The following is a 14,351-nucleotide window of genomic DNA, read 5'->3' as shown; positions in this document are numbered from 1 at the left end:
CTGTGACGCCATGACTGAATAGGCATCGGAAAACGAGGTCTCCGCTAAGTTATTGTTAAACCAGCTAAAATAACAACTTATACACTGTAAATAAAACATCTTTTGCAACATAAAGATGAGCTCGTCTAGCAGATATGCCAAGTCTGGGACAAAACACGACAGTTTAAGAGAGAGAGACGAAAGGAAACGGTCGCTAAGCCCTATACAGACGCGGGCTAGCACCGAATCAGCCATTACAGATCTGGCTGGTGAACTTAAACAACTGCGAAAGGAAAATCAGCAAGGTCACATTGCAACGAAAGAATCGCTGACAAGGTTAGAAACTTCAGTCGAAGAATTGAAAGATCAAATAACAAAGCTGGAAACGCGTATCGTAGAGGCAGAGGAACGCATCAGCAACAATGAGAATTCTGTAATGCGACACGGGAGGGCAATTCGATACCTGCTGCAACGCGAGGTGATCTGCAAAACAGGCTAAGACGGAATAACTTAAGAATCTACCAAGTGCCCGAAAACAGCGAAGAAGGGAAGAATCCGGTTGAATTTGTGAAATACCTTCTCACCTCAATTTTAAACTCTCTTCCTGATGTTGAAATAAAAATCGAAAGAGCTCACAGAGCTTTGGCTCCCAAGCCAAAAGACACGAAACCACCCAGGTCTATAGTGGTGAAATTCACCGATTTTCCAGTGAAAGAAGCGATCTTACGCCAGGCATGGCTACAAAAACAAGTCATGTATAACAATAAGCGAATCTATGTCGACAACGACTACTCTCCTGAACTACAGAGAAGAAGGGCTCAGGTGCGAGATGTAATTCGACAACTTAAGAAGAAGGGCATTACTGCACGGAGCTTTTACCCGGGACAGTTGAAGATCAGCTTGGACACCGGCGACAAATCTTTCTCTACGCTGGCGGATGCCCTGCTGACACTTCAGGAACTCGGTATCAAGATGCCAATGGGGGAACGCGACGCGTTGGAGACGGAGCTGTCAAAAGCCCTGTGGCAGACGCGAAGAGGAGATTAATCAGGCTAGCTGTCCCGAAAATTAAACATCCATGTACGGGTATTATGACATCACAACCTAAAGAAATTGCAGATGCATTTAAAGATTATTATAAAATATTATATGAAAAGGATGAACAGTCAAATAAGGAAGAAAAAATAAAAACATTTCTGGATTCTGTTAAACTGAATAGACTGACGGGTGAGGAGTCTGAAGTAATGATTAGTCCCATCACAGAGGAGGAAATTAAGAAAAGTATTGGTAAACTCAAGAATAGTAAGTTGCCAGGAGTAGATGGCTCCCCTGGAGAATTTTATAAAGCTTTCATAAAAGAATTAACCTCAATTCTGTGTCGAATGTACAATTATGCATTAGAGAAAGGAGATCCCCCCAAATCATGGGCTGAGGCAGTAATAACAGTTATCCATAAAGCTGGAAAAGACCCCACTCAATGCACAGGTTATAGGCCTATAAGTCTTCTCTGCCAGGATCTAAAAATTTTAACTTCAATTAGCAGAGAGGATTCAGACACATATTAGAAAATTAGTGAAACCAGACCAGACAGGGTTTGTTAGTGGACGCCATGGTGCTGACAATGTTAGAAGAGCTCTAAACATACAGATGACTGCAGGAAAGAGAGAGGTTCCCTCAATGTTGCTTAGTTTAGATGCCGAAAAGACGTTTGATAGATTAGATTGGATGTATTTAAAACAAACACAAACATATATGGGGTTTCATGACACATTTATAAAATGGATACAAATATTCTATCATAATCCTAAATCAAGAGTTAGGGTGAACGGTCACTGTTCAGAGTTCTTTGATCTGGGGAGGGGAACAAGACAAGGAGATGCTATGTCTCCTGTCTTGTTCGCTCTGAGCATTGAACCATTGGCTGAGAGCATAAGATGCAATCATCTTATACAAGGAATAGCTGATGAGGCTGATAATTGTCAAAAGATTGCTCTATATGCAGATGACATATTATTATTTATTGAAAATCCAATTTCTTCAATACCAGCTGTTTTAGACTGTCTAGAAGTATATGAATCCATCTCTGGATATAAAATCAATTCAACTAAATCAGAAGCACTTGTGATTACTAGAGTCTGGCCGGCAGAACTAAGTGACAGAACATCTTTTAGATGGTCTAAACAGGGATTCAAATATTTAGGAGTTACCATTACTCCTAAAATTTCACAGTTGTATCAGGCAAATTATGACAAGTGTCACGAATCTGGTCTGTGTCCCGCTGTCCACCAACCACCAGATGTCACTCTCGCATCACTTACGCACTCTGACTGTCACTATACATCTCGGACTGCATCTCCCATCCTCCACCGCTCTTATTGCGTCAGTCCCCGTGACCAATCAGGCGCCCTATAAAAACCCCGCTCCTTTTTAGTGCACTTCACGGTTGGTTGTATTTTCCTGTTGTTGTTATTATTAGCGTTTCCTAGTTTCCTCGTTTCCTCGTTCCTGGTTTTGTTCTCTCGCCTGGTTTCTCGTTTGGACTGTCTAGCCGCCTGCCTTTTGGACTATTGCTCACGTTTATTGGATTACTCTCTCTCCCACTGCCTTTGATATTCCTGTCTGCTCCCGTCTCGACCCAGCCTGTACGACCATGTCTTTGTCTCGCGTTTTAAATAAAAGCTTGCATATGGATCCGCTCGCCTCTCGTCTCGTTCACTTCGTTACAGAACCAACCGTCACTACAGGATCCAGCAGCTTTTCACCCGGACAATCTTCCGACATGGACACAGACCTGATCTTAGCAAGGATCAAGCAAGGACAACGTACACTCGAACAATACATCCGTGAGTTTTTGGCCATTACTAACTACTCTACCCTCCCGGACTGCATTATTATTGAACTGTTTGCTGATGGCGTCAATGAGCCACTAAGAGCGAGGCTGAGACGCGAGGGTCCGCGCTCTTCGCTAGTGGCTTTTATGAACTTTGCGTTTTTGTGTGGGGCTCGTCATGTACTGTGGGGGTCGCGAAGGAGGTACGCGACAACGCAGACAGATCAGCCGCGCAACCCTCTCGCAGATTGGCGGTAACGCCGGATCACGACGCCACAAACAGGTTTTCTGCCTGGATCGCTCGTGAAATGGCGGCCGTAACAGAGCGTGCTCGAGCGATGGCGGCGTCAGCACAGCCCGCGCACAAGATGGCGGCCGCGACGGAGCGCGTTAACGCGATAGCGGCGACAGCGGTGCCCGTTCACAAAATGGCGGCCGCGTCGGAGCGCGTCCACACAAGGGCGGCGACGGCGGAGCCCGTACACAAGATGGCAGCGAGAACAGAGCTCTGTCACGTCACAGCCGCCATACAAGAGCCATTTAAAGTTGCAGTTACATTTCCTGAGTCAAGTCAAGTTTCCAATTTAAGTCAATTTACAGCTGCATTTCCCGAGTTAAGTCAAGTCTCCAAGTCAAGCAAGATTACAGCTCCTGTTTCTACATCAAGTCAAGTCAGAGCTGCTCCTCCTAAGGCAAGTCAAGTTACAGCCATCTTTCCTGAGCCACTGCACAAGATGGCTGCCCCGCCAGAGCCACTGCACAAGATGGCTGCCACGCCAGAGTCTGTCGCAAGGATGGCCGCTAAGCCAGCGCCCGCTAACGCCACGTCTGTCAAGCCAGCGCCCGCTAACGCCACGTCAGCCAAACCACAGCCTGCTCAGGACATCTCCGTCAAGCCACAGCCTGTTCACGTCATGTTTTCTGCTCCTGGTTCTACACCCCTCATGGCCGCACTTCCTGAAGTGGTTCCTGAGTCAAGCAAAGCCACAGTCCTGGTCCCTGAGTCGAGTTACGTCCTGCCTGAAGGCCCCGAGCCTCGCCAGGTCTCATTCGACATTTCAAGATCACAGCCTATCATGATGGCCCACGTGCTGGACACTCCTCTAGTGACTGTAAGGGCGGCTAAAATGGTGCTCCTTAATGCCACGGCGGCTACCCCCGAATCAAGTCAAGACACAGAGTCAAGCCAGGTCACGGCTGTGCCCCTCGAGTCAAGCCAGGTCACAGCTGTTCCCCACGAGTCAAGTCCCGTTACAGCTGTTGTTCCTGAGTCAAGCCATGTTGTTCAGGAGCCAAGTCCCGTTACAACGGATCTCCATGAACCAGGCCAAGCTGCTGCTGTCGTTCCAGAGCCAAGTCAAGCTTCAGCCGCTGCTCCAGAGTCAAGTGAGGCTACGGCTGTAGCTTCCAAGTCCAGTCAAGCTTCCAAATCCAGCAACGTCAAGGCGATCGTTCCTGCGTCAGGCAACGTCAGGGCCGTGGTTACTGAGTCAAGTAAAGTCATCGCTCTTCACAAGCCAGTTCAAGACACCGCTGATCTCCATGAGCCAAGTCAAGTCACCGCTGATCTCCAAGAGTCAAGTCAGCTGACTACTGAGCTTCACGAATCAAGTGAAGTCACGGCCAATCTCCACAAACTAAGTCAAACCACAGCTGATATTCATGTGCCAAATGAAGTTATTGCTGCTGTTCCAGACTCAAGTCACGTCTCGTCCGACCGCCCAGACTCAAGTCACGTCTCGTCCGACCGCCCAGACTCAAGTCACGTCTCGTCCGACCGCCCAGACTCAAGTCACGCCTCGTCCGACTGCTCAGAGTCAAGTCACACCTCGTCTGACCGCTCAGAGTCAAGTCACGCCTCGTCTGACCCTCCAGAGCCCCGTCACATCTCGTCTGTCTAGAACCTCGCCATGTCTCGTCCGACCGCTCCGAGTCAAGTCACGTCCCGCCTGACGGTCCAGAGCCTCTCCATGTTTCATCAGACCTCCCAGTGCCTCGTCAGGTCTCGTCTATTCGTCCAGAGCCAAGTCACGTCTCGTCTGACCTTCCAGAGCAGTGCCATGCCTCGTCTGATATCCCAAGTTCACAGCCTACTATGATGGTCAGTATGCTGGACCCACCACAGGGGTCAGTGAGGGCAGTGAACATCTCAGCGGCACCAACATCGCCAAGATCCATCATCAAAGAGGTCCTTTCACCCGCCACTGCTCTTCCCTTTATGGCGGTTGCCATTTGGTGTGTGTGGGCTGCACACTGTGCTCCTGAGGTCACGCCTGATCTCAAGTCTGCTCCAGAGCCCCCGTCTGGTCTCGAGTCTGCTCCAGAGGTCCCGTCTGGTCTCGAGTCTGCTCCAGAGGTCCCGTCTGGTCTCAAGTCAGCTCCTGAGGCCACGTCAGCTCACAAGCCTGCTCTAGAGCTTCCGTCTGGTCTCAAGTCTGCTCCAGAACTCCCGTCTGGTCACAAGCCTGCTCCAGAGCTCCCCTCGGTCGGAGAAGCCGCGCCAATACCTCCTGAGGTGTCAGCTTCGGCTGTGGATCCTCCCTTGGAGGTGGCGTCCCCTTACAAGCTCTCTGCTTCTCCCCCTATTCTGTCTACCTCCTCTGTCCCTGTTCTCCCCAGGTTCCAGACCATGACGCAGGTTCCAGTTCCGCCCCGGAGGGCTGCTGCGCCTCCTGTTCCGCCCCGGAGGGCTGCGGCACCTGCTCCGCCTCCTGTTCCGCCCAGGAGGGCTGCTGCACCTTCTCCCCCTATTCTGTCTGCCTCCACTGTCCCTGCTTTCCCCAGGTCCCAGACCGTGACCCAGATTCCTGTTTCACCCGAGAGAGCTGCTCCGCCTCCTGCTCCACCTCCTGTTCCGCCCCGGAAGGCCGCTCCGCCTCCTGTTCCGCCCCGGAGGGCTGCGGCACCTCCTGCTCCGCCGCCTGTTTCGCCCTGGAGGGCTCCTGCGCCTCCTGCTCCACCCTGGAGGGCGCCCGCGCCTCACGCTCTGCCTCCGGCTCCGCCCTGGAGGGCCCCGGCGTCTCCGGCTCTGCCCTGGAGGGCTCCTGCTCCGCCTCCGGCTCCGCCCTGGAGGGTACCTGCTCTGTCGGCCCTGCCTCAATCACTGGGCCCTCCACATGGACCTGGCCCTCCAACCCTCGCCCTGTCTCGCTCCCACCCCACCGCACCCCTGGACTGTTGTTCCCTTAGAGCGTCTGGAAGCCGCTCCTTGGGGCGGGGCTATGTCACGAATCTGGTCTGTGTCCCGCTGTCCACCAACCACCAGATGTCACTCTCGCATCACTTACGCACTCTGACTGTCACTATACATCTCGGACTGCATCTCCCATCCTCCACCGCTCTTATTGCGTCAGTCCCCGTGACCAATCAGGCGCCCTATAAAAACCCCGCTCCTTTTTAGTGCACTTCACGGTTGGTTGTATTTTCCTGTTGTTGTTATTATTAGCGTTTCCTAGTTTCCTCGTTCCTGGTTTTGTTCTCTCGCCTGGTTTCTCGTTTGGACTGTCTAGCCGCCTGCCTTTTGGACTATTGCTCACGTTTATTGGATTACTCTCTCTCCCACTGCCTTTGATATTCCTGTCTGCTCCCGTCTCGACCCAGCCTGTACGACCATGTCTTTGTCTCGCGTTTTAAATAAAAGCTTGCATATGGATCCGCTCGCCTCTCGTCTCGTTCACTTCGTTACAACAAGTTAATCCACACAATTAAAAAGGATTTACTAAGATGGGAGGTGTTACCACTTTCACTGTTTGGTAGGATTGAGACAGTCAAAATGAATATTTAACCTAGATTGCTCTTCTTATTTCAGCCCCTCCCCGTATGGATTCCGGCATCTACATTTAACATGCTAGATAAACTTATATCAAAGTTCATTTGGCAGAACAGACGACCCAGAATAAAACTGAAGCTGTTAACTCTAGGAAAAAGTAAGGGAGGATTGCGTGTGCCTAATTTGAGATATTATTACTGGGCTGCTCAGCTCACAGCAGTAGTGGCTTGGATTAACAATGATGTTGAAAAAGGATGGGTTAACATGGAACAGGGTTCTGCACCAAATGCCCCTTTGTCAGCACTGGCCTTTATGACACCCCAATCCCAGAAAAAGATGAAAATAAAAAATATTTGGGTTAAGCAAACTCTGAAAGTTTGGACAGCAGATAATTTATGTTATCATCAAGTGATTCTATTCTAAGAAATTCTATTACAAATCATAAGGAAAGGGAAATACTAAAAAAAGCCCCAACTAATGTGGAACAGTACTTCATTGATATAAAGAAACTGCACCCATTACATAAAAGACACGTGTCGGACATATACAGCAGACTGATGCTGGATTCAACAGATGGTACACTTAACATAAAGACAAAGTGGGAGTCTGAATTTAACGAAATTATTGAGGATGAGACTTGGGAAACCATTTGTACGGAATGTCATAAGGGCATCAATAGTCATAATTGGAAGGAGTTTGACTGGAAAACAAAAATTAGGTTTTTTAGAACACCATTGGTAATATCAAAATTTGTTAACAGTCCAGAAGCAGAGAAATGTTGGAGGGGGTGTGGAAAGGTAGGAGATCACACACATATATTTTGGGAATGTCCAAAATTATTTACTTTTTGGCAAGGGGTAAAGGTTGAGATTATGAAAATCTTGCATATAGACTTGCCTTTTACTCCCCTGTTTTTCTTGCTTGAAGAGATACCCCAGGATTTATGTAGCAAAAACCAGAGATATATACTGCATATACTCTTACTAAGTGCAAGAAAGACCATAACAATTAATTGGATGAAGCCACACCCTCCAAAAATTTCCCAATGGATAGAAAAACTTGAATCTATTTATAGAATGGAATATATGACTGCCCAACTCCAACTGAAACTAGACAGTTTTATACAAAGATGGACACCTGTTACTAGGTACCTGGATGCATTGAAAACTAACTGATCAGTAAGGATGCTTGATTTATTCCCTGTTGTATTATTTGACATCATTGTGTTTTCTTTTTCTGTATTCAATTCTTGTCTGTATTATCATTTCTTTTTCTCTGAGTTACTGCTGCTGTCAAGGAATGTTTAGTTCATTGTTTGTAATTTTCTTTAATGTATAAAAATAAAGTTAAAAAAAAAAAAAAAGTAATGCATTACAATTTTGCATTAGTTCCTGAAAAAGTAACTAATTACCTTACTTAGTTACTTTTTATGGAAAGTAATGCATTACGTTTCTTTTCCGTTACCTTTTAAATCTGGGCAGGGCTTGCTTCTTTGTTTTTAATATAAAACAATTCTAATGTAAAAGCACTTTTACACCAAAACTGAAATGAATTCACCTCAGGCTGAAAGAAAAGCACATTTATGCAGGAGATCACTCTTCAGCTATAAAAAAAAAAAATGAAGCACAAATTTTAGTTTATCTAAAGTAATTTTTGCTTATTAGTATGGTTGAATTGCATCATCGAAAGTCAGCAGCAATGACACTGGTTAATAAAATGGGATTAAATACATAAAGGATATTTGTTTTATTTAACATATTTAATTATTGCAGGGTTACATCATATTCTGAGTTTCACTGTTTGTAGTCATTTTGAGGAATACTGAATCTGTTTTGTGTGAGTGAGATGAATTAATGCATGTTCATATTTAGTCTAGAATACAGTAACATCATGTTTACTCCCAATTTCCCGACAGGAGACTTGTCAATCAATAAATGGGGAAAAAAATAACTGGCGTTATTTATTCGAAAAATATAACTAAATAGAAATTCAAAAGTAATGTGTTATTTTACTAGTTACTTGAAAAAAAATATTATTACGTAACTCGCGTTACCCCAACACTGTCTATGGTAAATTACCTGTACTTAAAAAGAAAGGCTTTATACATAATGTATTTTTATGTTTAAAAGCCTTAAAGCGCTTGAACCCTGGTAATCACTGTTGAAGCTATATTTATAAGTGATGTTGTAGAACATAATTAAAATGCTCAAAGAAGCAACAGTATGACTTGGCATATTTATTAAAAGCTGACAGCAGTAAAATTAATCCAGAATGATTCTAGACTTCACTAGATCTTCATATGCTTTAAAAACACTTCATGCACAGCAGTATTAGATCAGCTTTTAATAGTCTTGATGATGGTGATGCATGTTTTAGTGGGTTCTGATGTGACAATGATGAACAACTAATATTCGTTAAGAAATGCATGTTTCATACTGTCAGTTTTATTTTTATTTGCAGACAAATCTCCAGATAAAAACATCTGATCAGCACGGCTGGTTAAAATCACACCAGTGTGATCTGAATTATTTCCAGTAAAACTGCACTGGTTTGTCTGAAGAGCTGCAGAGGAAGTAAGTGGACATTTAACAGATGTCTTTATCCAGAGCGACTGCAGATTGTTACAGTTACAGTGCATTTGTTCATTTGTCTGACTGATGTTTTAGTAAATGGTAGCTGCTACTAGCAAATGAGATCTAAACAAACAGTAATATTAAAAAACGAAGTAAATATATACATGCATAACGGGAGCATTCAGTAATTTCTGTTTTTATTTATGCAAAATAACGTATAAAGTATCAAAGAATACTGATAAAACAAAACATAATTTGAACTGTTTTGAAAATGACATTGCGAGGTAAATGCGAGGTAAACAAATTAAAAAAACTAATGAGAAAGTGTGTTAAAAGACAGATTATGACCTGAAAGTAGCTACACAGGGTCAAAAATGTCATTAGTTGAAGAAATATGTTTGAATACACAAGCCTGAAATCAGTACCAGTATTTTATGATTGTCTCTATTACCAGCTTCAAATTACTCTAAAAACAAAATGAAATAATGTACTGCATAAAAAGGAAATTAAAGAACCAATAAATACACAACAGCATGGAAAAACCAGGAAACAAATAACAATTCTCACAGCATCACTTTTTAAATGGAAATACGCTTTTGTAAATCCTAATATTAGCAGAAATATTCCTGTTTGCACACTAAACAGAGCAAACACAGTAACAAGCCCCATTGACAGCGTCACTCCAACAAAACAAAACAGGAATAACTTGAATGCAAACATTAGAGTTGTATGAGCTTGCAACTGATCTGGTATAATAGAGTAAACAGTGTATAAATGAGCTCCGAATGCGATGCCAGGAGCAGCATGGCACGCTATGAGCACATCTGACCATGTTCGTATACTGAGAACTGTTCCCAGAGTCAGTCCTAAACCTGCTATGAACACTATACTGGGAAATGTAAAGATCATGACTAAGAACATTATGATTTGGTGTCCGTGTCGTGAATTTGCAAAGTCATGATATGCAGCGCCTATTGCAAAAGTGGAGGATAGGATCAGATTTAAAGGAACGGCAGCATCCGGACTGAGAATGTTTCTTAAAGTGATTGTAAAACTAACAAGTACAAACAGGATTTCCACAAAATGAAAATGTTCATGCCTTATTTTAGCGAAGATAAAAGCTGCGTTTAGTAAAATGAGAAAAATCCACCGTGCAGTTTCTCCTGAATTGTCATGTTTTTCTTGACTGGTGTCTAACTCTTGTGTCAACACCGAGTAAAATCTGTGAGCGTTGAGCCAAACTAACTTGTCTATTTCCGCTACGAGAGCTGCAGTTTGAGCAGGTTTTGGTTTAGAGTCTCCCATCACGTGAAATCTTCCTCCGCACGCGTTGATCATTTCTCTGGACGCTCCTGTGAAATGTTCCTGGTGATTTTGGAGCAGAAGAACAATGCAGTACTTCAGGACCTCTTCTCCCAGCAGCTCCTGGGCTCGTTTCACAATATCACACTGTTGTGATTGTTGATCTTCCAGATTCAGGACCATTAAAACAACGTGAGGTCCAGGAGATGAGACGAGCAGCGCTTTTGTGAAGGTCTGTCTCGCTGTGTCCTCCTCACAGAGGTTTGGTCCAGTGACCAGCATCATTCTATGACCCTCGTCTGTAATTACCGTTGTCTTTACAATATCTCTGTCCTCCTGTCCACCGTCTTCCCTTCCTGACAGAAGATCTGCAGCGCTGAATTTGGACTGACCTCTAATTCCCACTATCAGGATCCTCACTTCATCATCACGAGAAGCTGAAAGAGCTTGTGAAACTATCATGCAAAGTACAAAAAATGATGTAAGAAAGGTGTAAAACAAGCCTTATTGTCTCAAGTAAACTGATCTTGTTTAAACAGAAAAAGGAGACCAAAATACTGACATTAATGAGTAGTACGTTACCTTCTGCTTGTACTGACATAGTGAGAAATACCAGAATCAGTGTGAAGAGGAAGTTGGCTTTTGTCTTGGTTAATTTCATCGTACAACCTCAAGCCAAATGTAACTTTAAATATCTTTTACTCAAATCAACAGAACTAAGTTTTTACTTACGATCAGTTTGTTTACAAAACGCTGTAAGTGTTCTGTCCTGTCTTTTGTTTTGCTAAAACAACTACGATCCACAAGTGTAGGTTTCGATGACAGATTAGAAATTAAACCAGTATTACAAGTTCTTTGAAAATGGCAGAGCTCCAGACTGTGACTAGTCGGTCGCATTTTGCAAGTTTTTTTTTTCTAACGTGAGACTTAAGTTTACTAGCGATCGCACTGGTTTCAGATGAGCGCTGCCATTTCTGTTGTGTATGAGAAGCACTTATACGGCAAAAGCGGAATGAAACCGCACAGCCCCCTTGAACCGGAAGAAAGCGCAGCGCGAGCTCAGAGGAAGAGACTGACCGGTCTCACGCGTGTGTTATTAACCAGAGCTGTGAGATCCAGCAGGAAGCATTCGAGGCGAGATCTCCGATGCAAACCACGACCTACTGGTTTATACTAGCTTAAAACCCTTATAAACAGCGCTGACATTCCCAACAGCCCTGATGTGTAAAACAGGAGAAACGCTGTTTATAAACGATCCAGTTTAAATCCGTAAATCACCAACACTCATGAAGGATTAACTGTAATCAGATAAACTGTAATTATCGTATTTTGGCAGAAAGGTGGGGATATTACTAACACATTCTATTATGAATATAGTCGTGTTTAAAGAAGCCATTAACCTGCAGTGTTTTTGTTGTTGCTGCTTATGTGCATTTGTATTTATGGGTCATTTATGGGTCATTACCGGGACTCATTGCCTTTTGAGTCCCCAGTAAAGATAATGATGTTATTGCCTTAGAATTTTCAACAACATCAGTTTTGACCTTTAAGCATATTTAATTCTCTAGAATTATTTATTTATTTATTACAATTTTAAACATGTTACAGCATTTTAAACCACCAAATATCACAATTTTCCATGTCCACCCTGTCTTGGGTGCCTTTTGGACATCTTAAAACTTAAAAATTAAACATTTTTATAAAATCAATTCTTGTGTAATTATGATAGGGAGATGTAAAACGTGAAAAATAATTTCGGTCCATCTTATATATAAATTTAAGGATCCACGTACTAAATGTGTCCACCCTGTTAGGTTTTCTGACTTAATGGGGTGGACACTAACAGAGTGGACATTTTAACCTAAAATCAGCCATTACATAAGTAATCCTGGGGACAGGAAAAATTATATTTATATTTGGTGTTTTAAAATACTGTAAAATGTTTAGAATTACATATATATACACTACTGTTCAAAAGTTTGGGGTCAGTAAGACTTGTAATAGTCTTTAAAGAAGTCTCTTATGCTCATCAAGGCTGCATTTATTTGATTAAAAATATAGAAAAAAAAAACAGTAATATTGCAAAATGTTTTTACAATATAAAATAATGTTTTTTATTTTAACATACTTTAAAATAGAATTTATTCCTGTGATGAAAAGCTGAATTTTTATCAGCTGTTACTCCAGTCTTAAGTGTCACATGATCCTTCAGAAATCATTCTAATATGCGGATTTATTATTAGAATGATCAGTGTTGGATAATATCAACAGTTGTGCTGCCAAATATTTTTTGGAACCTGTGATTTTTTTTTTCAGGATTCTTTCATGAATAACAAGTTTAAAAAGTACAGTGTTTATTCAAAATATAAATATTTTATAACAATGTAAATTATTTATTATTAACGTTTTAATAGACTTTTAATTATTAACTTAATACATCCTTGGTGAATAAAAGTATTAATTTCTTAAAAAAAAAAAAATGTACTGACCCCAAACTTTTGAACGGTAGTATATATATATATATATATATATATATATATATATATACTAAAATATAATCTTATGTAAGCATTTTAAACCACCAAATATCACAATTTTCCATGTCCACCTTGTTAGGGGAATGGGTCATTCCCAGTCTTCGGTGCCTTTTGGACATCTTAACATTTAAAAATTAAACATTTTTATAAAATCAATTCTTGTGTAATTATGACAGGGAGATGTAAAACTTGAAAAATCATTTTGGTCCATCTTATATATAAATTTAAAGATCCATGTACTAAATGTGTCCACCCTGTTAGGTTTTCTGACTTAACGGGGTGGACACTAACAGAGTGGACATTTTGACCTAAAATCAGCCATTACATAAGTCTGAGAAGAAAAAAAAATGGACACAGGCCTGAGGACAGGAAAAATGATATTTGCTGTTTTAAAATGCTGTAAAATGTTTAGAATTACATATATAAAAAGATAAAATATGATCTTATGTAAGCATTTTAAACCACCAAATATCACAATTTTCCATGTCCACCTTGTTAGGGGAATGGGTCGTTCCGAGTATTTGGTACCTTTTGGACATCTTAACACTTAAAAATTGAACATTTTTATAAAATCAATTCTTGTGTAATTATGATAGGGAGATGTAAAACGTGAAAAATAATTTCAGTCCATCTTATATATAAATTTAAGGATCCATGTGCTAAATGTGTCCACCCTGACTTAATGGGGTGGACACTAACAGAGTGGACATTTTGACCTAAAATCAGCCATTACATAAGTCTGAGCAAAAAAAAAAAGCCTGTCCAATAAGAAATTGAATGTTTGTTAAAATACTACTTTTACAAAAATAAATTTCTATTTACATTTTCCATATTTCTCTTAACAGGGTGGACATGTTGAAGTTGACCACATCAAATTGGAAAGATAAAATAAGTAAAAACAGACAATTAACAAAACAGAAGGCCTTTCTCACCTTCCCCAGTTGTTTTCCCTCTAATGAAATTATGTCAGCCATTTGATATGATGTAATTTCCTTTTTACAACTTTAATTTAAAGGGCCAGCAGCTGGCAACATATAACAATGTGGATAATATTTTGAAAGACAAGCTAAAAATCTTTATTATGTTTTAAAATTCTTTTAGTATTTTTTTTTTTTAAATTTAATACTTAGAATTAGGGCTGGCAAACAATTAATCGTGATTAATTGCATACAAAATAAAAGTTTAAGTTTGCCAAATATGTGTGTGTGTGTACTGTGTGTAATTATGATGTATATATAAATACAAGCACATTCATGTACATATTTAAGAAATATTTACAAGTATATGTATTTATTATAATTTCTCTAGAATTTATATTATATATAAATAAAAATATTTTGTACATAAATAACATATTCCTC

The 14,351-nt window shown here is 41.6% G+C and overlaps 1 protein-coding gene across 2 annotated transcripts; it reads right to left on the bottom strand.

Moving 5' to 3' along the window:
• Nucleotides 1–9,577: 9,577 nt before the first annotated feature.
• LOC127156672 (uncharacterized) lies at nucleotides 9,578–12,784 on the bottom strand. Of its 2 annotated transcripts, none has more exons than XM_051099656.1 (2): nucleotides 11,036–12,784; nucleotides 9,578–10,908 (listed from the first exon to the last, which is right to left on the bottom strand). In XM_051099656.1, exons 1-2 carry the CDS (start codon nucleotides 11,112–11,114, stop codon nucleotides 9,608–9,610), a joined length of 1,380 nt encoding a protein of 459 aa, XP_050955613.1. In that variant the 5' UTR covers nucleotides 11,115–12,784; the 3' UTR covers nucleotides 9,578–9,607. The 2 variants fall into 2 exon arrangements, with proteins under 2 accessions (XP_050955613.1, XP_050955614.1); XM_051099657.1 differs by having other exon boundaries at nucleotides 11,186–12,784.
• Nucleotides 12,785–14,351: the final 1,567 nt, after the last annotated feature.

The sequence above is a fragment of the Labeo rohita genome, chromosome 25, assembly GCF_022985175.1.
Source record: "Labeo rohita strain BAU-BD-2019 chromosome 25, IGBB_LRoh.1.0, whole genome shotgun sequence".
NCBI lineage: Eukaryota > Metazoa > Chordata > Actinopteri > Cypriniformes > Cyprinidae > Labeo > Labeo rohita.
This window is presented reverse-complemented; position numbering and strand designations above follow the sequence as displayed.